A 23,159-nucleotide genomic window follows, 5' to 3' on the forward strand; every position below is an offset into this window, starting at 1 on the left:
CCACAAACGTTATAGTTAGTTAGTTAGTTAATTAGTTACACATTAATGTGTCCTACAATAGGTGAGGCCTCGCCTTTAATTGCTATCTTTATATTGACATCGGTGTACATGTTACTATGGCTATGCAGTACGGGACAGTGAAGAGTGGTGCTGGTGCCAGCTTGAACAAGTTCGCTCCATTGAAGTTGCACGTTGCCCTCCACGGACTTTATACGGCGTGACCCTAAGTGACAGGAGGCCATCACAATTTAATGGTGTAATGGTAAATGATGTGGATAGCTCCCTCATAATGGTGAAGGTGTTTGACTCATGTACGAAGGTGCGTGGGTTTGAACCCTGCCAGGAACATTGTGTTTGTGCCCTTGGGCAAGACACTTAACTACAATTGCCTCTCTCCACCCAGGAGTATAAATGGATACCTGTGAGGGTCGGTGACCGATTAAGCGCTGATATCGGCTGCCGCGTGGTCCCATGCCATGGCCTAATGAGTAATTGTAAAGCGCTTTGAGATTGTTGGTACGTTGGAAAGCGCTATAATTAAACACAATCACGATTAATTATTATTAAGTGAAGTTCTGTTATGTGCAAGTTATGACATTTATAGCCTCCCTTCAACTCAACATTAGTTGCATTTGTTTGTTAAGTAAAACCTACCTGGGTTACAACGTCCTGGAAAGTTGATTAATTCCTGCTGGTTTACGTGTGAGTCTCCTCGAGCCGTCTCAGGCCTACACCCACAAACGTTATAGTTAGTTAGTTAGTTAATTAGTTACACATTAACGTGTCCTACAATAGGTGAGGCCTCGCCTTTAAGAGATTACTATCTTAATATTGACAACTGACGTCAACCCGTTTCGGAGTGCATGTTACTATAGTGCAGTATTAACGATGGGACAGTGGAGAGTACTGTTGCCAGCTTGGACAAGTTCGCTCCATTCGCAATATTAAGTTGCACGTTGCCCTCCACGGACTTTAGACAGGTTGACCCTAAGTAATGTACGGAAGCATAGAAGGGCCAAAAGAAATTAAGAAAACAATTAGCTCCTATCTCGCCGCGGCGAGTTACTATCTCGCCGCGGCGAGTTACTATCTCGCCGCGGCGAGTTACTATGTCGCCGCGGCAAATTACTATTTAGTATCGGTGAGCGTCGGGCACAACAATGGCGATCCCTCCGGGTCCTATGGAACGCCCAAGAGGCATCGGCGTAGCCAGGGTTTTCATCCTAGGGGACTTGGAGGGGGGGGGGCTTGAGGTTACAATGGAGGGGCGCCCCAAAATTTCATCCGAGCTGAAAGGCCGTGAGACAGGGTTCCTTCACCGGATATCCGCCCAATACCCGCCCTAGTCTAGTGTCCCACATACCACTCGGCCGGGCCACTATAGATGCACTACATTAATCCGTGTTCCACTCGCGCTCGCGGGATAACTAACTACCACTATTCAATTTCCAAGGGACCGTAATAAACAGCCACTCGCAAAAAAAATTGCAGATAATCGCCGGAAAAAAAATGACTTAGGCCTATATTTTTTCCAGGTAGTCATGGTAACTCACATTGAGGTGTTTTTCTACGGATGCCAAATTTTCAGTGGGGGGGGCGGGGGCGACTGGGCGTGCGAACTTTTTATGGGGCGGGGCGTGATAGACTTTTGAAATCGGTGTTGAAATATCGCAATCGGTCATGGATTTTCGCGATCGGTGATGAACTTTCCAATCGTTGATGAACTTTCACGATGCAAGAACGTCAATACTGGTCACCGATTAAGCTGACCTAAAAGGCGCACGTGGGGAAAATCGTTCTAAAGGTAATTCCCCAATCTGTTTTTTTTTAGGAATCCTCACAACTTGTTATTTTACGAGTAGTTGAACAATTATAATATTCCGAATTTAAGCTTAATATGTTACAGACGCTTGTGTTACATCTCCTTTCACCGAGGTCAAGCTCGGATTTTGCCGAGCAAAAAAACATGGTCAGTGGCCGGTTTTGCCGCAACGTTGACGTATCATGATATGCGCGTTATTAGCATATTAATTAACGGGGGGGGGGGGGCGTGGGGGGGCGACAGCCCCCGAAAACTTGTCGCCCCCCCAGTCGCCCCCCCCCCCCCACTGAGATTTTGAGTTTCTAAAAAAAATATCATTGATCTCCATGACGCCCCCCATGAAATGTTCCAGCCCCCCCCCAGCGCCGCCCCCCCCCTCCCCCCCCCACTGAACAATTCCTGGCTACGCCACTGCTCTGTATAGACCAATGTAAACCAACCAAAAAAGTTAATACTGTATTGGTAGAGAACTCGTGAAGGAGGAAGTCGTAAACTTTGTAACTGCATTCCATATGGATAGAACCTTATTAATATTCGTGACGCTAAAAATGACGAATTCAAAGCCTATTTTTCTATTGTAATGAAAAATACTGAATAGTATGATCATGATAGGGATTGAAACTCCAAAAGTGTCTCTGAGATACGACCTTCAAAACGGGAGAAATTGATGTTAAAAGATTTTAGCCCGCGAACATCAAAATGTCTGTGTAACGGTTATTTGAGCTTGTTTTATTCAAAATCGGTCGTAACTATCGCAAGGCGGAACGTTACAGTAATTACTTTTCCGCCCTCTGAGTGATGCAATTATAATGTTGAATAGTTGGCTGGGTCATCCTCATCCCGTACGCTAATGGACCTGGCAATGCAAGTGGATAAATCACCTGTTGCCGCCCACTGAACTTCGTTTTCTTTCTTAAGTTATTCTTAACAAACAAGAAAGGACAACTTTATTACATAATTTTTTTCATTTATCGGACGTTCTAGAGGAGTTATTATATAGAATCCAGCCCTGTATGGGTGATTAGGGTGTTAATTTTGCCAATGTTGTTCAAAGATCGCAAAAATCCATCACCGATTGTGACAGTCTATCATCGATTGCAAAACCCCACGATAAAGTGCATCGCCAATTCGTTGATCACAATAAATGCTTCTTTGGCGTTCCATAGGACCCAAGGAGTATCGCTATTCGTCGTGCCTGACGCTCGCCGATGCAAAATAGTAAGTCGCCGCGGCGAGATAGTAAGTCATTGAGCGAGATAGTAACTCGCCGCGGCGAGAAGGTAATTCGCCGCAGCGAAATAGTAACATGCCGCGGCAAGATAGTATTTCGCCGCGGCGAAATAGTAACTCGTCGCGGCGAGATAGTAATTCGCCGCGGCGAGATAATAATTTGCCGCGGCGAGATAATAATTTGCCGCGGCGAGATAGTAATTCGCCGCGCCGAGATATGAACCAACTTTTCTTAATTTCTTTTGGCCCTTCTACGCTTCCTTAGTAATGGGAGGCCATCACAATTTAATTAAGTTTATCATTGTGTCAGCAGCAACTGTTACCATACTGGAAAGTTTATATATATGTAGGAGTGCTGTGGCCTCTTGGTTAATAGCCTTGACCAAGGCTATCAGCTTGTTCCCGTACGAGCTTGTTCCCGCTACCGCACACCACGCGCGCCGCGACACAATCACTAGTTGTACTATACCGTTAGCCTCAACGACCCTTGCGTGTGCTTTGTGTGCATGTACGTACGCCCCACACACACTTACGCAAACAGCCGTATGTACAGTAACTCGAGGCGGAAGATAGCCTTGACGCAACCGTGGCGAATTCTTATGTGTTTCCTTATAGTTTCGACCGAAATCGGCCGAAAATTTCTGATGCGCATATATTACACGATATCCAATCAAAGCCCGTAAACTTTGACCAGCTACATACATATTCATGATCCCGCAAATTACTGTATACACCACGCACATGTACATGTACATGTACGGTGTACATGCATTGTATGTTCACTCAAACCATGGTATGCCCAGGTATTTCAATCTCATTTTAAACCATTTCTCCAGTTTTATTACAAACAAATGAAATATGCCGCTATATCGTCGCTTTGCTCACGAAGTGACAAAAACCTCGAAAATCGATAATTATTCGATTTTGAGTTTTACTAGCCATTTTATTATAGTTGTGTCAATGAACAATTTGACCAAGTTTCAAGGCAAAATATTGTTTACTTTCTTAATTATTGTAAACAAACAATTGACAAAAAGCCTGAAATCGGTGATTTTCATTTTCACCAAGTGTAAAAATGTGTAAAATGTTCTCACGAAGTGACAAAAAGTCACTTCGTGAGCAGGGCCAGAAATTATACAATGGTCTACACGCGGAAGGATGGGAGCATACACGCGCGCGGCGAACGATGTTGAAAAAGAACAGACGCGCGCGCGCGCAACTGTCGTGACGCGCAAAAGTAACAAGTTTGTTGCGTCGAAAAAAATCCCACGAAGTGACAAAAACTGTGTACAAAGTAATTAGCAAAATATGGGACCCAAAGTTTTGATGTTCTCACGAAGTGCAAAAAAGTTTCATTAATGAATTACTGTTTAATTACGAACTATTTTTAACAAACAACTATGAATTAACAAAGAGCAAATCATATCCTATCGGACAATGCAAAAATTTCCGAATTCTGTTACTGCAAAGTGGTCGAAAATGTCTTTTGAAAAAATGAATAACTTCAAATGCGATTATCTCAGAATGAACTTTTGTCAAATTTTTAGGTTTTTGTCACTTCGTGAGCAAAGCGACGATATGAGTGAACAATTGTTCAAAATGATACTATTTCCAATGTATTGCGAATTGGACAGTTCAAGACAGTCCGCCGACGTTTTGTCGGTGCAACAGCGTACATTATCACGCCGCTACCTGCCCGTGCTATTCTGACAGCGAATGTAGGGAACAGGTCAACTCGGACCCAGTTCAAATCGTACCCATTTAATCGTATGCAGGTTAACTCGTATCTATAAGCACCCGTATGAATTAACTGCAAGAAACGAGCTATTGACTTTGGGATGGAAATATACGAAACTGTCAGGTACATGGTGAAAAAAAACTCTCCCTGAATTCGTACCATGTGCAACATACATCTCATACGTACGACACATGTATTTTAACGCGTACGTATGAATCGTATGTCGTACCTACGAAATACGTACGACATGTAAGTCGTAGATGTAAATCGCACGAGATACAAGTCGTTCTCACAAGATATGCTGTATGTACGACATAATCGACAAACAAGTCGAACATACGAGTTACAATTCATATTTTGTACACACGAGATATTAAGTCGTACTTACATACGACTTTGTCGTATGCGACATATATCGTACCCTGTCGACTCGACTTATGCACGACATATATGTCGTACCGGCTCCTGTCGACATGATGTCATATGTTTGATATGTCATACCCTGTCGACATATATGTCGTACCCTGTCGATGATATTAGTCGTACCCTGTCGAAATATGTCAACTTATAAGTTGTTCATACAAGTTAAAATCAGTCTAACAGAATAAGTTTGCTGAAGGAGAGAAATTTTTTCCCATATCCCCTTGACAGCTTAGAAGAAATACCCCCAGCCCCGCCCCCCAAAGTCAACGGTAGATATACTCAATAGTGTGAGCGCTTTTTTTTGCCGCTGAACGTGAAAGCGCAGCGTGTCTCACTGCATGGCGCCAGCCGGGCCGGTGCCTACAGTGGACGGCCCCAACGTGGCCTCTGTGCATGGTGACATCGTTTTTGCCGGCGTGCGGTTTTGTACCGTTTGCCGTTTTTTGAGGGTCTAATTTTTCATCCTTTTCATTTCATTTTCGACCCAAACTATGTGTAACTTTATAAATATTATTCTACTATTATTTAAGATTTTAAGGGGGTGTTTTACAATAATTATTGTTTCCACAGGCCGTCTGGTTTATAAACCTTTGGTCGTATTATGCAATTTAATAAATATTCATTTTTTTTGTCAGCCGTTATCCAATGAGAGAAGACTATTTACCATAGCGCGTACTAATTATCATATTCAGCATACACGGTTGCGTCAAGGCTATCTTCCGCCTCGACTTACTGTACGGCTGTGTGCGGAAGTGAGTGTGCATGGGGCGTACGTACATGTACATGTACATGCACACAAAGCACACGCAAGGGTCGTTGGGGCTAAAGGTATAGTACAACATTGTGTCGCTGCGCGCGCGGTGTGCGGTAGCGGGAACAAGCTCATATGGGAACAAGCTGATAGCCTTGGTCAAGGCTACTTGGTTAAGGGCACTGATTCATGGTCTGCGGGTAAAGCTGCAGGTTGTTGGTTCGAGTCCTGGCGGGGTCATGGTGCGTGCTCCCTTGGGCAAGGCGCTTTGTCACTCATTGCTTCTCTCCACCCAGGAGTAAATGGGTACCTGTAAGGGGAGATGGTTATGTGATTGATTTAGCTTGCTTGCGCCTAACAGGCAGCATCGAGCTGTATACTCCCCAGGGAGCTGAGATGGTATTTGGAATGTTTAATTGGCCCAATGATCAGGAGTATTAATAATAATAATGTAAGCGCCGTGATTTAGTTTACTATAAAGGGCGTTTTTAAATGCCGATTATTATTATGTAGATGACTATATGAAGATACAGTATAAAAGTTGTCACGAGCGACGTGCATATTGGTTTTTTTAAACTAAAAAAACCACTGGCCCCTCGTTTATTGCTAACATATTGTTGTAAAAGTAGGTATCCGAAACTTTCTATGCAAAACCCCCTACACCGGGGGCCGGTTCGTGTAGAAAATAGACGGTTATTTATTAACGCCCATCACGTTCAAATAACTTCGGCAGCGACCGCAAGCCCCGTAATTTAAAGAAAAAAGGATCAAGGTACCAAATTTCACGACAATTAGTAATATGTTGTGATTATACACTTATTTTTGTCATGCGGGAACGAATCTTGCGACATTATGAGGGAGCCATCCACATCATTTACCATTTACACCATTGACACCACAGATACCCTCACTTTCAAAGAAATTATGTGAAATATGCTAATTCATATCACGGTGGATCAAGATTTCACTCAAGGGGCTGGGGGGGGGGGGGGGGGCTTTACCTTTAATTAGCCCCCCCCCCAAAAAAAAACCCCAAAATGTTAGATGGTACGTGACATCACGTACACTGACGTGACATGCGAACGGTGTATCCTGCTTACAATATTTTGATATAGCCGGCCATGCGCGGATTCCAAGAGGGTGGCCTTAATTTTGTCACACCCTCATCTAGGATTTTATCAGCGACCCCCCCCCCCCCCCCAATTGAACGTATGGTACGAGCGCCCCCTCAATTCCGGTACATACCGTTATTTCGTTTTTCAAATCATTGATCGCGTATGATGCTGTAATGGGTTTTATTAAACTGATAAAAAGCAGAAACCGTAAAACGGTCAATGGTTCGTTTACTGTTTTTGTTTTTAATGAAATCCAAAACAGTAAAACGAAATAACGGTATATACCGGGATTTCCCCCCCCCCCAACCTATTGATTTCCGGAGGCAAAGTGTCCCCCCAATCCCGGGACATACCGTTATTTCGTTTTACCGTTTTGGATTTCCTCAAAAACAAAAACAGTAAACGCACCGTTGACCGTTTTTTTCGTTTTACAGTTTTGTAAAACGGTCAAACGGTATTAGGTCACAAAAAACAATGACCTTTTAGTTGTTTTTCTTAATTGTTGAAAGCGATAAACGGTTAGTTGCTTCATTTCACAGAGTTTTGTTTTACAAGAACATGACAATGAAAAACGGTCAAACGGTACTGTCGACCATTTTTTTGATTTAGGTTAGGCAATTAAGCAATGCACCTCGGAATATTAATGCGTCCTCATGGGATCGAGTCATTGCCTGGGACCCAAATTACCCTCCTCACATTTCGTTCTCACGACATAGTTTTCGAACTGGCTATTAAAGAGCCGCGCCGAACTCCAATTTCCTTCAAATATCTGCAACTTCTTCAAACGTATTACCACTCTGTATCCATTGTAAAAAGTAATGTCCCCCCTTGAAGTTTTCCAGCGCCATTTTTAAGTTGCTTGCAACTCTTAAGCCCAACTGAATCGCGTGACTGAGAAGGGGGTCATATGACCATATGGTCACGCCAGTAATCACACCACGCATTATGCCGAGGTAACACTTTTTCATGTAAAGCATGGTCCCCCTCCATCCCCCTTACCCAGCACCACAAAATGCACCACGGACTGTCACTATGACACTGAAATAAAAAACAGTCTGTATTCAATACTGACCGTTTTGCTGCTTTTCAAAGTTATTTGTGTAAAACTGTAAAACAAAAATCATTGATCTGTAATAAATTTTATTAAACTTATAAAACAGAGAAACCGTATTTATCTTAATACCGTTTGACCGTTTTACAAAACTGTAAAACGACAAAACGGTCAATGGTTTGTTCACTGTTTTTGTTTTGAGGAAATGCAAAACGGTAAAACGAAATAACGGTATGTCCCGGGATTCCCCCCCCCCCCCCCCCGACTCTACAACACGTACTATAGTCGGTAATTGACCGGGGTCACGGTTTTGTTCGGCCGACCCTGACGCGTGTTGTACAGAATCATTGTCCACCCCCTTTGCAAATGCATGTATATGCATCCCATATAGGTTTTAACCGTGCAGCTATTAAACGCTATGTGTTTAATAGCTCCGTGGTTTAACCTAGTAGTTCGCTGGCTCTCCTGCCACGGTGTAGGTCTACGCATAGCCTTTAATCAAGTCCCACGCGCCTATACCCGGACCATCCGGACACGTAACGCACCCTGGATGCTGGCACGTAAAAGACTAGCACGAGCGCTACGCCGCTCGTCCTAGGCTAGCCATGTACGTGTCAGCATCCGGGGTGCGTCACGTGTCCGGGTAATCGCGTGGGACTTGACTAAAGGCTAGTCTACACACCGTATTGATTAGGCCCGTTGAAATGGCAATCAGAACGGGATATCAAGGTCGCTAAGTGATAAAGGTCGGGTATTGCACCGTAACGCCATGTGAGGTCAGAGCCATCACTGCACACTCTCAGTTACTGTACATGTGTACAGTTCAAGTCACAGTACAATGTACATGTACATGTACACGTATTGTTGTTGAGCAGAGAGTTGTGTTCAATCTATTCATGTTTTATTTGCTGGAGTATTATGCATGTAGCCTGACCCACACGTTCGCATCACAATATGGACATGTACCTAACCACCGAAGATTGTAAGTATGCATGCTGGGACTGTAAGTGCTGCCATCATGACATGTCAGTTTATTAATAAAGTTTTTCTTCGCCACAAGTTTTTATAGTCAGCATCATGGCATATTATATCCAGTGTGTGTGTTTTGATTCTCATCGGCAATTCTTTGATAGCCATAGGCAAGTGACTATCTAATAATTAGTCCATGTACGTGTCATAATTACATTGAATCATCATTAAAGTTACCAGTGCAGTATTAAACCTCCTAATTATTTAGATTTTAGAGCGCCAGTCGTTTTTGATACCATGTGGAAATTTGTTGGAAGGAATATGATACTCAACTTATATGTTCCAGTATGGTTGGTCGCTCTATTTGTAACTTAAGAAGATAAATTGGCCCATGAAGTAGTTTACACAGTGTTTGCCTGTTCTGCCCATGCTCTGCTGTTGCTTGTGACTTTTAACGGGTTTAATTTGCGCAAACTATTATGGTATTGGCCTGCGCAGTTCGAGAGATGATGAGGGTAATGTACACGGATCAGCAACCGTACACGCTGGGCGAGTACGAAGGAATCCCACTTGCCTCAGAGGTTTGCGAAATCATGGACGAGCTGAGATCATTTGAGGTCAGAGCCGACGACTGTTGGATCGTCACCTATCCAAAAGCAGGTAAGAATACAGTTAATGCGCACTCCACGTGGCACGTTATTTGGACGGCGTGTAGCTATTCTATTTGTTTAACAGCCTATAAGTAAAGACCTTTTCTTTTGTTTGTAAACAGCAAACGCCATTTGTTAAGGCTGTCACAAGAACATACATTTTGAGCCGTGGTTGTGTGCAAAAAGTTAACCACGGATTCTATTTAGGCACTTGAAAACAAATGATGAAATTGTGCTGCTCAGGTAATGAACGGAATGAAGGTTGTTTTAAGTGTTCGTTTTGAGCGACTTTGACCGTGATCAATTTTCTTTTTTTTTTCACAGGCACAACGTGGGTTCAGGAGATCATGTCGGCCGTGATGCATGATGGGAACCTTGAAGAGGTCAACAAAAGCCACTCTATGCTCCGCGTGCCATATTTTGAGCAGACTTTCCCCGAAGAAGTAAGGCGGCTCAAAAACGTAAGTGTATGAATATACGTTTTACCGCTAATTTGGATTGTTGGTTAATGTTTTAATGCGTTGATTTATAAAAGTATTGTTTATAAAATACATGACGCGAGCACGAATGTGTATCCCTGTGTCTGCATAACATGCTGGTGATATAGTGTCAGATTGTAATTCGTGCTCTGAATACGAAATTAAGAATGTGTAGCTATTGTGCAACTTTCTAAACGAAAACAGTTATAACCTCAACATGGTGCAGTAACCCATGCACTTGCCAGAAAGACTTTCATATGTCCATTATTCTTCACAGCTTCCAACGACGCACAGAATAGCGGACGAGATGCCTTCCCCTCGGGTCATCAAGTCCCACCTTCCCGGCCAGCTCCTGCCTCCACAAATCTGGACCAAGAAAGCCAAGATCGTCTACGTCATCCGCAACCCAAAGGACTTGATGGTATCTTTTTTCCACTTCGAACAGATGTTGAATTTGAAGGGCGCAGGACTATCGTTTGAGGAGTATTTAGGGTACAGAAACTCAAAGAAAGGTAATTCTTTATAGTGTTTATTTGATTTAGATATTTTGTTTTCTTTATGGCAATGAAACCAAGGATTCCTAACAAGTGAGTTATAGACGCGGTAACTCTAAGGCAGACAGAAACCTGTAGAGAGGAGACAATGAGAAGACATTTCAGTTGACAGCCTGCATTTTAGGTACAGCACATCATTTGCATCTATTGTGAATAAAGCTAACCTGATTTAAAGATAGCAATGGGACTTACCTCCCTGTGAAAATATTCGTCATTTTGAAGAAATCAAAAAGAAGGCCTTTCCAATCGTTGGTAGCTCTATAAGGCCGTTAGAAACCTGTAGAGAGGAGACACTCTAAAAACTCCTGGGTCAGATTGACCAAAAATCTGAATCTACACTTTGACACCTTTCCGGGTCAGAAATGACATTTGTCTGGACTTTTCCGGGTCAGAAATGACATTTGTCTAGATCATTGTAACCCATAAATCTTAAGCAACTTGTCAAAACATAGCCTGTCGAATGTTCAGATCAGTATAGATATACTTTTTGAGAAAACTGCAAAAATGCATCATTTTTCTCGACGCAAAGCATAGGTTTCCGCAGACAGCGCCAGGGTTGGTCCTAGCCACCACGTGGAAATGATGGTAATGCAACTACTCCCGAAAATGACAGCTTATTATGGCGCAATGATTTCACTTGACATCATTATTTACTTTGTAATACAATCAAGTAAGATATTTTGTGATTTTTAATAGTTTTATTTCTCAGCGTTTTCAAATGGGGTCCACTAATCACCTTTAACGAGTCCGATCCTTGTTTGGTTGTTTGAAGCAAGCTACGGATCTTGGTGGGACCACTACTTGTACTTTTGGAAGAGAAGGCACCAACCCAACGTTCTGGTGCTACGATTTGAAGATTTGAAAAGAGTAAGTGCCTGAATTCGACAATGTTGCTATGTGGAACTTTATATTACATGTTATGACCTTGTGGCAGCGCGGCACGGCATGGCCGCCACACCCAATGGGGATCGACACAACGAACAGATAGACACGTTTGAGGGCGCTACACAGTGTGTATCAAAAAAAGCAAACAAAATATAACTGAATGCAAGACGTAGAATGTGTAACCAACATATATAATATAGTTATGGTTTGAACGATCCGTCTTTCCACTTTAAAATGAAACATCAATCGTCAAAATTAATTTTTGACAGAGTTATGAGTAATTTTCCAAGAGAGATCAAATTAACCATGGGATCAAGTTTTCCATTTTAGACGTTTTTGCGGTATACGAAACTGAATTAAAACAATAAACCACCTTACAAGAAGTCTATGGAATTGTAGTCTGTGGAATAGATGCTAGCAGGACAAGCGATAATACTCATGCAGATTATGTACAACGACACTGCGTCTTGTATGACTTCCATATTCTGACCATTTTGCGGGCGTGGCTTTGATAAACACGACGTTTTTCTTTAAATAGTTACCGCCCATCACAAGGTCAAATAGAGGGCCAATCAAGTGCGTGCTACAAAGGAAAGAGAAAATGTACGAGAAAAACATGACAGCTTTTGGCAAATCAAAAATATTTCGTTTCTACTCCACATGATCTCACAACTTCTTAAGATGGCTCCGATTGGCTGGCGCGCAGGTTCGCATAATATCAGACGTTTACAGTGTGGCTCTGTACACGTAAACGTCTAATTTCCAAGATGGCCGCTACATAAACAGTCTTACATTTACATGTTTATAAGGGTTGAAGGCAGTATTGCTGAGCCCTGCTGAGTGTAGTTTGCACATCTTGAATGCAGGATCTGCGAGGAAACGTGGAGATAATCAGTCAATTTCTGGGCAAGGCCCTGTCTGCCAAGACACTGGATGACATCACGGAGCATTGCTCATTCATCAACATGAAGAACAACCCCATGACCAACCCCGACTCCTTACTTGCAGCCGACGAGATACCAGGCCGTTCCTTCATGCGGAAAGGTGGGGAATTTGTTTGAGTACCTCCCCATCCCACCAAATGAAAAACAAGATTCGAAAATATAGAAGAAAAGGTGAAGACAAAGCCAATGAAACATTACGAACGTACATGAGCAAGTCACACAGAAAAATTGACCTAAAACACCGAAGTAAACAGAAAATAATCAATCCGAGAAATAGTGAAGTACCAAATTATCGGCTACCAAAATACCAAACGAAATGTCATTTTTGAAATATCAGTGTATGTCGGCTGAAATTAGTCCAATTTCCTTGAACGACATTGGATGGATAACATCCTACAATAACCTTGCTTTCCTTTCGGTATATTATTACAAATTAGTTTTAAAAGGGCGATTTATCAAAACAAATTTCATACTTTTGCCTGGTCTCTTTCGCCGATGCAGTGTTGTAATACTCGTACTCATGGCATAGTACTCGTACTCATGTGAATGTATTCAGCTAAATGCCTTTATTTATGTATTTAGTTACTCGCAGTCTCAGCTATGAAATGTAATTTATTTTTATCGCCGGTGTTCTCCTATCTGGTAGACAGAGTTTGTTAACAATAATGTAAAGAAATCTCACACTTGGTGAGAACGTCACAAACAATGGCTGTCGTATATCTGTGATAGTAAAAAAAAATCTTCTTTTTTTAATTTCAGGTAAAAGTGGGAATTGGAAGACCCACTTCACTGTAGCGCAGAATGAATCCATGGACGCCCTAATTAAGGAGAAGCTGCACGGTACCGGACTCACCTTCGATCACTGACCAATCAGATTGTAGCTTCTGAGATCGTGTCGGCTGGAAGTGACCAATCAAACTTGCAAATGCAAAATATATTCCCCCTTTCTAACTGTGGAAGTTTATTTCGAAATCATAATGGAACAGAAGAGCTGCGGTTATATTGCTTCAGAAAGCAACACTTAAAGCCTGCAATTCATTTTGTCCAGAACTGAACTGGACAAAAAAGAAGTGGCGTCCCGTATAACAAATCTCAGGGATAAAAGAATCAACTTCGGATGATTGGATGAACATTAACATTCGCATCTGAGATTGATCTATGTTAAACTAAATTCCACATAAATGAAAAGTTGCCTTGTAAATCGAATTTGAAATTATCATTACAAATTATACATGCTTTAATGTTACTTTGTTCTCATCAACTTCGAAAAGAGGTGGATCAAAACACATTTTTAGCAAACCTATTTTAGCAAAACTATAAAAAATAACTCTACGATGCCCTTTAACATTAAGCCCCATGAAACTGTTGTTTTCATTGTGGAGCCGGAAATAATCTACAGCATCCCCGCATCTTTTTCTTTAAATGAAACGTGTATGCCACAACCTTTGGAAGTATAAAAATGAGTAATTGATGCATGCCGTTATGAGGCCATCTAAAGTTAAAAATTATTAGAACTTAATGAATTTTATCTGTACATGTATTGAAATATATCCGACTCTACGGGAATAGACCCGTACTTATTGATGAATCAGTTTTTGAGTTTTGATTAAGTCGTAAAATCACGGGTTTTTTTGTGGTTTCATTAAGATAGTAGGCACGAAATGTATGTTGATATTCACGAATTGTACAGCCCAATATTTATGTGAATGAAACAAATCTTGTTTTAATACAAACATTACTGCAACTGAACGCACCTATCAATTGTTTCCCCCACCCCTCCCCCCGGGCTGCCCCACCCAAGATGTGGGGATTGCCACTTTTGAAGTGACAAAATCTCCACTCCTCGGGCAAAATTTTAATCGACCATCCCCGACCATGCCCCGACATACATACGTGGGGCGCACTAGTGATTGCCTTTCCACGTAGTACGCAAATGGTATACAGTGTAATTCGGGTGACCAAAATCCCCACCCTGGGGCATGAAAAAAGTGACCAAACCCCGACATCGGACCTGGGGCAGCGCGAGGGGGTGGGGAGGGGGGACATTTGATGGGCGCATAAGCTTGTATGTGAGAACGGGGATGTCATCACAGATCAGTAGGGTATTTTTATCGCTCCGATTCCATAGAGCGGTTCCGATTTGATGAGTTTCTTCCTAGCAATTTTAAGAATAGGTTGACCGAAGATAACCAGTTTGTGTGTGATGGTTCTCCGGAAGCAAAAAGAGTGCTTAGTCGCTCTTAGGCCTAAAAAAAAAGTCTCCGGTTTCTGGTATGCGCGCGCGTCGCCGTAGCCATGCGCGTCGGCAAAATGAAAACGTTTTTTTTTCAATGAAAGATGATGTCTCAAAACCGCCAAACTCACTGGTTTGACTGGAATCCTGCTGCTGCACAATATTTTAACGTGTTTTTAGATTGGGTTATGGTCGAGAATAAGCTTTATGTGGCCTCTCTGGACTCCCATATATTTGCACTAAGTTTAGTCGGGCACCATTTGCAGTCATCAGCCGACATTTGAAGCAAAACAAATCAGGTAAAAAAAAAAAAAAAGCCGCGTCGCCGCACCACTTCTTGGGCAAGCTCCATACCAGAAACCGGAGACTTTTTTTTTTGGCCATAACGAAATGAGCAAAAATAACACCCGTGGTTGTGATGGTATCCCAGCTGAATTTTATAAAGCAGTTCGGTCTGATATGAAGCATTTAATGATTGCATCTTTCAACTTTTTTTTTATTCAGTATGTCTGTAGATCAGTGGAGAGGGATAATTGATATAATTTTGAAACCAGGTAAAACAGCCTAGTGATTTGAACAACTGGCGTCCGATCTCTCTTCTCAATGTTGATTATAAGATTTGCGCCAAAGTACTTGCAAACATACTGAAGACTGTGCTCCCTAAAATTATTAATGATGATGAACCTGGTAGATATGTTATATTTGTATGTCTTTATGTTGCATATTGAAATAAAAGTTAAAACCCAAAAAACTTAACTGTATAGCTGTTCATGTGGGTGCAATAAAGAGACCCTAATTGCCCACCACGTCAATTTCTACCTATAAATAGTGAGTTTTGTGGCCCTCGAGTAGCACTTTGAGGGTTTGTAGAAATGACGGTGACGAAGATGACTGATTCCAGCTCTCAAGCGTTTATTGAACTTGTGATTCTTGTAAATTTCGGATGAAACTGAACTCGGCAGTCGCTCCATTTTGCAATGGAGGGGCAATCAGCCCCCCCCCCTAAAAAAAAAAAGGGATAGCCCCTAACTCGATGTGTGTCTTGATAACCTCGGAGATTTGTGAGATTGTTTTTTAAGTGAGGGTATTCTTCACGGTGTTTAAGGCAAGCGATTTCCTAGTTCACAGCCCACAGCAAGATGAATAGTCGGGGGCCCTCATTCGTTTCATATTGTCGCCGGATTCGTCTACACAATGGCTGTAGAATTGTGTTCAGTTGACAACTTGACCCATACCTCCCGATAAGGCCAAAAAAAAATACTCGGTATCTGGTCAGCGCGCGCGTCGATTTTAATCATGCGCGTCAACCTTTTTTTTCTTCTTCAAATTAACACGGAAGCTACAACAGCGCCCTCTATTGCCGCACCTCCTCAAATATTTGTACCAAGGAGCACCAAGGAATATTAATGGGGAAATTGCACCAAGGCAAATTATGGAGGACACCAATGTATAATGAGGACACAAAAGAGCAAAATAGTGCCCACCTTGTCTGTACAATTCAAGCTTGAAAAAAAAAGCCACCAAAATAAAACAACTATATAGACTTTTTTTTTTTTTCTTCAAAGTTTTTTTTTTCTAGTTTTTCAGTCGACGGCACTTTTATGCTACTATCGTAACGACCTCCCGTTCTGCCACGGTATAAAGTGCGTAGAGCTGATAGGCAACTTGTGAATGAACCGAACCCGTTGCAAGCTGGTACGGGAAAATGCGCTATCAGTATCCCATTGTCTCCTCATAACTGCAGTGTACTGATATCTAGCAAGTCACTGAATGCTTCATACGGGTTGACGTCAATCACCCTATATATTAACCTCACGAGCAGATAATAATCATTTTGCTGGTTCAAGTAGAAAATGCGAGGCTTCAGTGTCAGTTGTTGAGCACTTCAATAATTTGTGTAACTATACAGACAGCTGGAAGCAGACTTGCCCCTACTCACCGAGCAGGCAGCAGTAACCTCACAGGAAGTTGTTACCCAGGTAAGTTCACAACAACAAGGGCCCTAAGCACTAACATGGAAATGTACTGCAACTGAAGGAAGGCAGTTATAGAGTGCACGTTTTCCCATCACTCCAATTATATACTCACGGGTCATACAGGTCATGTGTACAGTGCACTGTGTGACAATAGCGAATCGATGGGGCTATCGTGCGTGGTTGAACTCGGCATTCAAATCACACTACCTGTGATCCTAGGTTTGCATGTACGTAAATCATAATACAATGCTGAATTACGTTGTAGCCCCAAAGGATCTCCATTAAATCCCGACGAACAGTTCTCTAAAGTGCGAGTCTTGCATATACGTCAAAAGTCCCTTCAAACAAATGCCCAATTTCATGGCTCTACTTTTACTATAGGCCTAAGCGTGGAAAATCATATAAATAGCATATTGCAAAAACTTTCCTATCAAAACTAAACATACTTATTTATGTGTTTCCTTTTCTGCACAGGTACTCCGAAGTAGTTATGGACACGGTGATCTCGATTGAAGAGTGTAAGTTTTATTTACTCGTCGTAGGCCTCATAACGCCATGATTGCTAAATATAATGCCGTTGAAATGTGTTTGACTCGGATTGACCCGATTAAGAACGTGAATCGACCTATAGCTACTATATATTGACAGTATTTTGTTACTCGACAGGCATCGACTCAATCTTGTTTACCGTGACTCAACTCGAGTTACTGACTCAGACACAGTGCCTTTTGCGGTCGATTTGACCCAGAAAAGTGCTAGTCTTGACCCTAAAAAGGATCAGGCCAAACAGAACCTGGGTTCCCGGTCAATCTGACAAAGGATTTTTCAAATAGTACGCTTGGGGACGACAACCACCATCGCTTTGAAAGAGCTGTACGAAAGCGCACATGTAAACAAAGCGTGACGACATATTCATGTATCCATATTCCCCATAGACAAGAGACTGTGGGCGCAGCCCTTCAAGATGAGGTACGTGGAGCATGAAGGCATCAAACTTTTCGAGGAAGGAGATGATGTGGTCAAGGCACTGAAGACATTTGAAGTCAGAGATGATGACAGCTGGATCGTGACCTATCCCAAAGCAGGTACAGGTTCGACAATCATATCAGTTAACTAAAAGTGATCTTAGAACCAACTTACCATTCTCTCAAAAGTTAAAATCTATCAACGTAAAGAGTGAACGACGATAATTTCAACATGCTCGGTTAGCGTTCTGATTACCGATTTGCAGAAAGCTTCAAGGTGTATTTGGCATAAACGTCTTCAGTGCACGTGTCCTGTTCCATAGTCGTATATGATTACATTTTCTGAGAGTTTGCTGGGGGTTTGGGTTTGGGTGTAAGTTAGTTTGAGTTTAATTGTTTCTGCATTCAATAGGGGATCGTTGAACAATAGACGAAAATAGGGTCCTCGATTCTCGAGAGGTCCCCAATTTGGAGTCATGTACAAAACATATGGGAGGTCTTCCTATAAAGTTAAACTACAAACAAAAGAGAGACAGAAGCGGGTCCCCGATTGAAGGCAAATACACACTAATGTGGGTCAGTAAAATGTACACTTAAAAAACTCGTCCAATGTACATAGAATATAGTTCAATTTGGCTGGGTATTGGGCTGGATGTAACTGAAAATCTGTGAAAAACATGAACCTGTTTTTTTTTTTTTTTTGGACATTCAGGTTAAAAATAGAGATCTATAAAGTGGAAAGCTAAAGCGACCAATGTAACTTTTCAAGAACTAATGAAACCAGCTGTTCCAAAAGTGCGGTCATTTTTTTCAATAAAACATTTTGGTTTCCAGGAACAACTTGGGTGCAGGAGATCATGTCGTGTGTGATGCATGACGGGAACTTGGAGGAAGTCAACAAGCGACATACTGTGTTCCGAGTGCCGTTCTTAGAGAACAATCTACCAAAGACAATTCGGCAAGACACTAAGGTAAGTCCAATTAGTCATTTTTGTCGGGGGAAAAAGTTTTTTTCTCGGCAAAATCGTGTCACTGTCAGCAAACAATTCCTAAAGACTGTTATTCTGCTTCCTTTTCGTGAGTTCTAGCCTTTTGTCGTCATAGTGAAGGTCTTCAATACAGTGCGCGACTCAAGTTAATCAACGCTTATCAATTATGTGTAGCACTTATTCTGAGCAATCATTGGGTCTTATAATTAACCAGAATAACAAACGTTATTTCCGTATGACCTCAGGCCCGATATTCCCGTAAACCTGTGCACAATTAAAAACCAACGAAATCGCTTCCATTTAAAGTTATGTCCACGGATCACAAGAAGATAAGTGATTTTTGTCTTTCAGCAAAACAAATCACATAGGGATGTGTGTGAATTGTAACGCACACCTGTTTTGTGATCCGTGGACAGAATTTTAAAACGGTGGTTGGGTTTAAATTCCGTAACTTGAAAAGTACTTGAGTGATTTGAATGATTCTTGTACTAAAAAAAAGCTTTTGAATTGGGCTTTCATATCCTAGATTTTGAAAGTGCTACATGCAAAACATCACTTAAACAATGGTCCCGGCATTTGGGTTTCGGGTTTTTTTTACTCGCCCTGTACATACGTATCACGGTTTTTAACGAAGCGTTGAGTGATGTCTAGCGCCCGCTCTTGATTTTTGTCCAAGGCCTGTGATTTCTCCCTTCGCTTATGGTGCACCGGTGAGCGCTTTGTCACGGCCCCTGAAGACAAATCCTAGCGGCGCCCATATCCCCTGTATTTCTAAATACGTTCCCCTCCCCAAGGCTTTGCAATTATACTATTCTTGGCGAAAGGAATCAGTTTAAGACGATAACACTCCCTCTATAATGTGTTTTATTGGAAGCATTAGGGAGATACCTCAAGGTAGCTCTGATGCCCAGTGTCTCTTAATGTCAAATAACATTGTACTACTTTAGCAAAGTGTCTCCATAAGGTGGACTTTCTATTCGTTCTTATATTAGCAATAACAAATAATCAACTCAGTGGTATATACCAACAGAATCGTGTTTCTTGTTTTGCCATTTTAGGTGCCTTTAATTAGCGACGTGGTTGAGACGCTGCCCTCGCCCCGGGTCCTGAAGTCCCATCTTCCTGGTCAGTTCCTGCCCCCTCAACTCTGGGACAAGGCTAAGACCATCTACGTCATCCGTAATCCCAAAGACGTGGTGGTGTCTTTTTTCTACTTCGTCAGGATGCTCAATCCTGAGAAAAGCGACCTTGCCTTCAGCGAGTTTTTCGACGAAATGACGTCAGGAAAAGGTGAGGAACTGGGTGTCATGCAACCACGTCTCCAGGAACCTCGTTTTCAGTAGTAATCCCTGAAACTTGATTTCATTGAATTTGAATTTTCATTGTGTAGAGCCCTCGTACTTCATGCATGGAGGACAGAGGCCATTGCTTGCCCAGCAAATGTAAACAATTAGGTGAACTTCCAAACCGCCTGCATGTTTATCACCATTGATGTGTTTACCAAGATGTAACCGGACACGCGCACATACAATCTATGTATTTAGGAACTAGTTCAAGCCCCCCCCCCCCCCCCCCCCCCCGTTCAATGTTAATGGAAATCGGGCGTGCAGGCAAACTGGCCAACTATCCTAGCAACATTGCATTTTGGGGGGGGGCGGGAGGAATAATGTTTATATTCACATAATTGAGTACTCTATTTGATATGCTTCAACCATGGAGTTACAACTATTCACAATTACGCATAATAATGCCAGAGAGACATTTCGTCGAGAGAGGGCGCTATTTACATTTTCGCAAAATGCAGAATGGCTATGTGCCAAAAGGAGCCACCGGTAAGGAAGTGGCGTAGACTTTTGGTGCCAAAAGGAACCCATGGTAGTGAAAGGGCTAGATTTCTTATTATCGACCTTGTGTTTTTGTTCACTAAGCGCCTTACGGTCCATGGTGGGACCACTACCTATACTTCTGGAAAATGAGACACCATCCAAACGTCCTCCTGCTGAGATTTGAAGACCTGAAAAGGGTGAGTGAAGATTTTACCAACAGAACGCACTCCATGCATGAAATCTTTACAAGTGATTCTCTGGGCAAAATGCAAGAAGGATATGTTTTAAGGGACATCGCCAAACATGCTGCAAAGGGCCACTGAAGATAACGACTACACATATGTTTAAAACCAACTGATAGAAGGGGCAGGAATTATTGATATTTCGCTTGAATTGTGATAGTTAGTCACACGGTGAAAAGCCAGAACCTGGTAAGGAGATTAGCTGTAAAACAATGCAAGGAAAGAAACTCAAAGAGTACTGCACCGTATACCCTTGCTACACAAAGGGTATGTGGATAAGAGGAGTCAGCAAACTTCAAAGATCACATTTCAACAATCGTCGTGTTTTCCGCAGTAAATGGCTAGACTGCTAACAGTAAATACACTACTAAAAAAAACCACTGTAATGTTTGTATTTACTGCTTTAGGATTCGGAATGTGTCGTTTTTGGCAGTCTTTAAATCTGTGTATTTGGTCAAGTTGCGAAAGGTGATATTCTGTACTGTTCGTATGGGGGGGGGGGTGGCATAAATATGGCTGGTAAGTCGTGTCCCAACTACTTGGCTACGTCTATGGAAGCCGCCGCAGCTACTTTCCATAAACCACTTTCCATGAGTAATTTCAAGCCGTAGCCAAAGGATTCTGACACCACCTTGGTCATACACTTTATCGTTTCAGGATCTGAGAGGCAATATTGAAAAGATCAGCAAGTTCCTGGGCAAGGACCTGCCCGCCGAGGCACTGGACGCCATCACGGACCACTGCACCTTCGCCAACATGAAGAAGAACCCCATGGCCAACCCGGACTCCCTCTGGGAACCGCCCAAACCGGCCGCTGACGCCGCACCGATTTCCTTCATGAGAAAAGGTAGATTTGTTGCTCGATCAGCCTTATACACATTTTCTTCGGCGCAAGGAAGCAAAATAATTATAGCAAGTCAAATTCTAACCTACAGTGGGACCTTAGGGAGGAATTCCCATGTGCACACACACAAAATCGACATTAATCGCCCTTAACCCCAATTTTCCCTTATCCTACCCCCACGAATTTGTGTATAAATTGTACTAATTGGACCACGAGCAATCAATCTAGTCTATATTTGGGACCCAATTGTCCTCTATTGTTCAACGGCCCCTATTGAATGCAGAAACAAACTTAGTAAGACCTCTCGTGCATTCATTGTTACTACATAAAAGCAAAGCATTGAAACTAGTCACAGACTATTGCTTTCCTTGAAGTTTTCTTTTTTAATTTATTTCAGGCAAAGTTGGAGATTGGAAATCTCACTTCACTGTGGCTCAGAACGAGGCTATGGACGCCCTCATTCGAGACAAGTTCTACGGAACTGGATTGACGTTCGACCAATAGAGCCTGAAAGATCACCGCTATAGTGGCGCGCTTCCGGACCCCTTGGATACGAACATTAGCGTGCAAATAATTATTAATTTTGCAATTATTTTTAGTATACGTTGATCTCTTTTTAAAAAGATCACCCTCGAAACTAGGTTTATCTATGTATGGAAACTGAAAAATCACCTGACGTAAGTAAAATATTGTGCCAAATATTGACCTCTATCTCACTCTCGAAAATCTCAAATACATGTGTATGATTAGTGGAACTCGGTGTAGGCCTAGCCTACTGGTACAAAGATGAACAGTTATGAAATAATTTTGTTGCGGTCATTGAGTGAGAGACGAAACTTGACCTTGTCTTGCAAAATTTCACGCCCGTGCTGCTAGTAGGCCTTATGTATTATATTGTAAACAAAAATAATGGGCACAACACTTAGATAACGCTATAGCGGCATGCAGTAGTACTATAGCACTGCAAAGAAGTACAAATTCGGATTAATTGATTAATTTTTCAATCTTATTCCAAGTGATGATATTTTAAATACAAAAGTCTACGTACACTTTGGTTTTTGAATAAATGCATGTTTCCTGCTTGACAAAATGAGTTTGACACAATCAATTTGAGTTTAATTGTACATAAATAAAAGCTTGACTTTGTATAGAACGAACTTGGACGATTGTGATAACTTGTATACTAATGTTTTATATTGTTGTGTTGCGAGTGCAAGATATTGTAACGTCTCTCTGGGGTGAGAGACATTATCAAATAAAGAGTCAGATACAAATATCTTACACACACACACTAGTACTTTATTCGGGATTATTTACATCTCAGCTCAATAGAGGGCGCACTATATACAATGTAAAGTTAAGGCGTACATGATTATCTGTGTACAGACGTAGGGTCTATGGCCAGTGAGCGGACAGCTCGATAATCTACGTGTACATGTCAGGAACTCTGTCGGGGTCAGAGCCCAGATCAAC

General features: G+C 42.0%; 2 protein-coding genes across 4 annotated transcripts; both read left to right on the forward strand.

Annotated features, from left to right (window-relative positions):
* Positions 1 to 8,806: 8,806 nt before the first annotated feature.
* Positions 8,807 to 14,381, forward strand: LOC119736139 (sulfotransferase 1C2-like). Of its 2 annotated transcripts, none has more exons than XM_038210152.1 (7): positions 8,807 to 9,112; positions 9,598 to 9,759; positions 10,074 to 10,192; positions 10,506 to 10,740; positions 11,555 to 11,649; positions 12,534 to 12,711; positions 13,371 to 14,381. In XM_038210152.1, exons 1-7 carry the CDS (start codon positions 9,085 to 9,087, stop codon positions 13,475 to 13,477), a joined length of 924 nt encoding a protein of 307 aa, XP_038066080.1. In that variant the 5' UTR covers positions 8,807 to 9,084; the 3' UTR covers positions 13,478 to 14,381. The 2 variants fall into 2 exon arrangements, with proteins under 2 accessions (XP_038066080.1, XP_038066079.1); XM_038210151.1 differs by having other exon boundaries at positions 8,808 to 9,112; positions 10,074 to 10,210; positions 13,371 to 14,379.
* A 2,093-nt stretch (positions 14,382 to 16,474) lies between these two features.
* Positions 16,475 to 22,843, forward strand: LOC119736289 (sulfotransferase 1A1-like). Of its 2 annotated transcripts, none has more exons than XM_038210335.1 (8): positions 16,475 to 16,823; positions 17,295 to 17,338; positions 17,756 to 17,905; positions 18,620 to 18,756; positions 19,833 to 20,064; positions 20,703 to 20,797; positions 21,500 to 21,689; positions 22,084 to 22,843. In XM_038210335.1, the coding sequence occupies exons 2-8, from the start codon at positions 17,311 to 17,313 to the stop codon at positions 22,188 to 22,190; spliced, it is 939 nt and encodes a 312-aa protein (XP_038066263.1). In that variant the 5' UTR covers positions 16,475 to 16,823; positions 17,295 to 17,310; the 3' UTR covers positions 22,191 to 22,843. The 2 variants fall into 2 exon arrangements, with proteins under 2 accessions (XP_038066263.1, XP_038066264.1); XM_038210336.1 differs by lacking the exon at positions 16,475 to 16,823 and adding an exon at positions 17,042 to 17,128.
* Positions 22,844 to 23,159: the final 316 nt, after the last annotated feature.

The sequence above is a fragment of the Patiria miniata genome, unplaced genomic scaffold (assembly GCF_015706575.1).
Source record: "Patiria miniata isolate m_02_andy unplaced genomic scaffold, ASM1570657v1 HiC_scaffold_29, whole genome shotgun sequence".
NCBI classification, from domain to species: Eukaryota; Metazoa; Echinodermata; class Asteroidea; order Valvatida; family Asterinidae; genus Patiria; species Patiria miniata.

What these genes read in the sequence shown, in the direction of transcription:
- LOC119736139 (XM_038210151.1), top strand. Translation starts at nt 9,085, where the DNA reads ATGGACATGTACCTAACCACCGAAGATT. An exon ending in GTACCTAACCACCGAAGATT is followed by an intron (nt 9,113 to 9,597) that starts GTAAGTATGCAT and finishes TGGCCTGCGCAG; the next exon opens with TTCGAGAGATGATGAGGGTA. An exon ending in CGTCACCTATCCAAAAGCAG is followed by an intron (nt 9,760 to 10,073) that starts GTAAGAATACAG and finishes TTTTTTTCACAG; the next exon opens with GCACAACGTGGGTTCAGGAG.
- LOC119736289 (XM_038210335.1), top strand. Translation starts at nt 17,311, where the DNA reads ATGGACACGGTGATCTCGATTGAAGAGT. An exon ending in GGTGATCTCGATTGAAGAGT is followed by an intron (nt 17,339 to 17,755) that starts GTAAGTTTTATT and finishes TATTCCCCATAG; the next exon opens with ACAAGAGACTGTGGGCGCAG. An exon ending in CAATTCGGCAAGACACTAAG is followed by an intron (nt 18,757 to 19,832) that starts GTAAGTCCAATT and finishes TTGCCATTTTAG; the next exon opens with GTGCCTTTAATTAGCGACGT.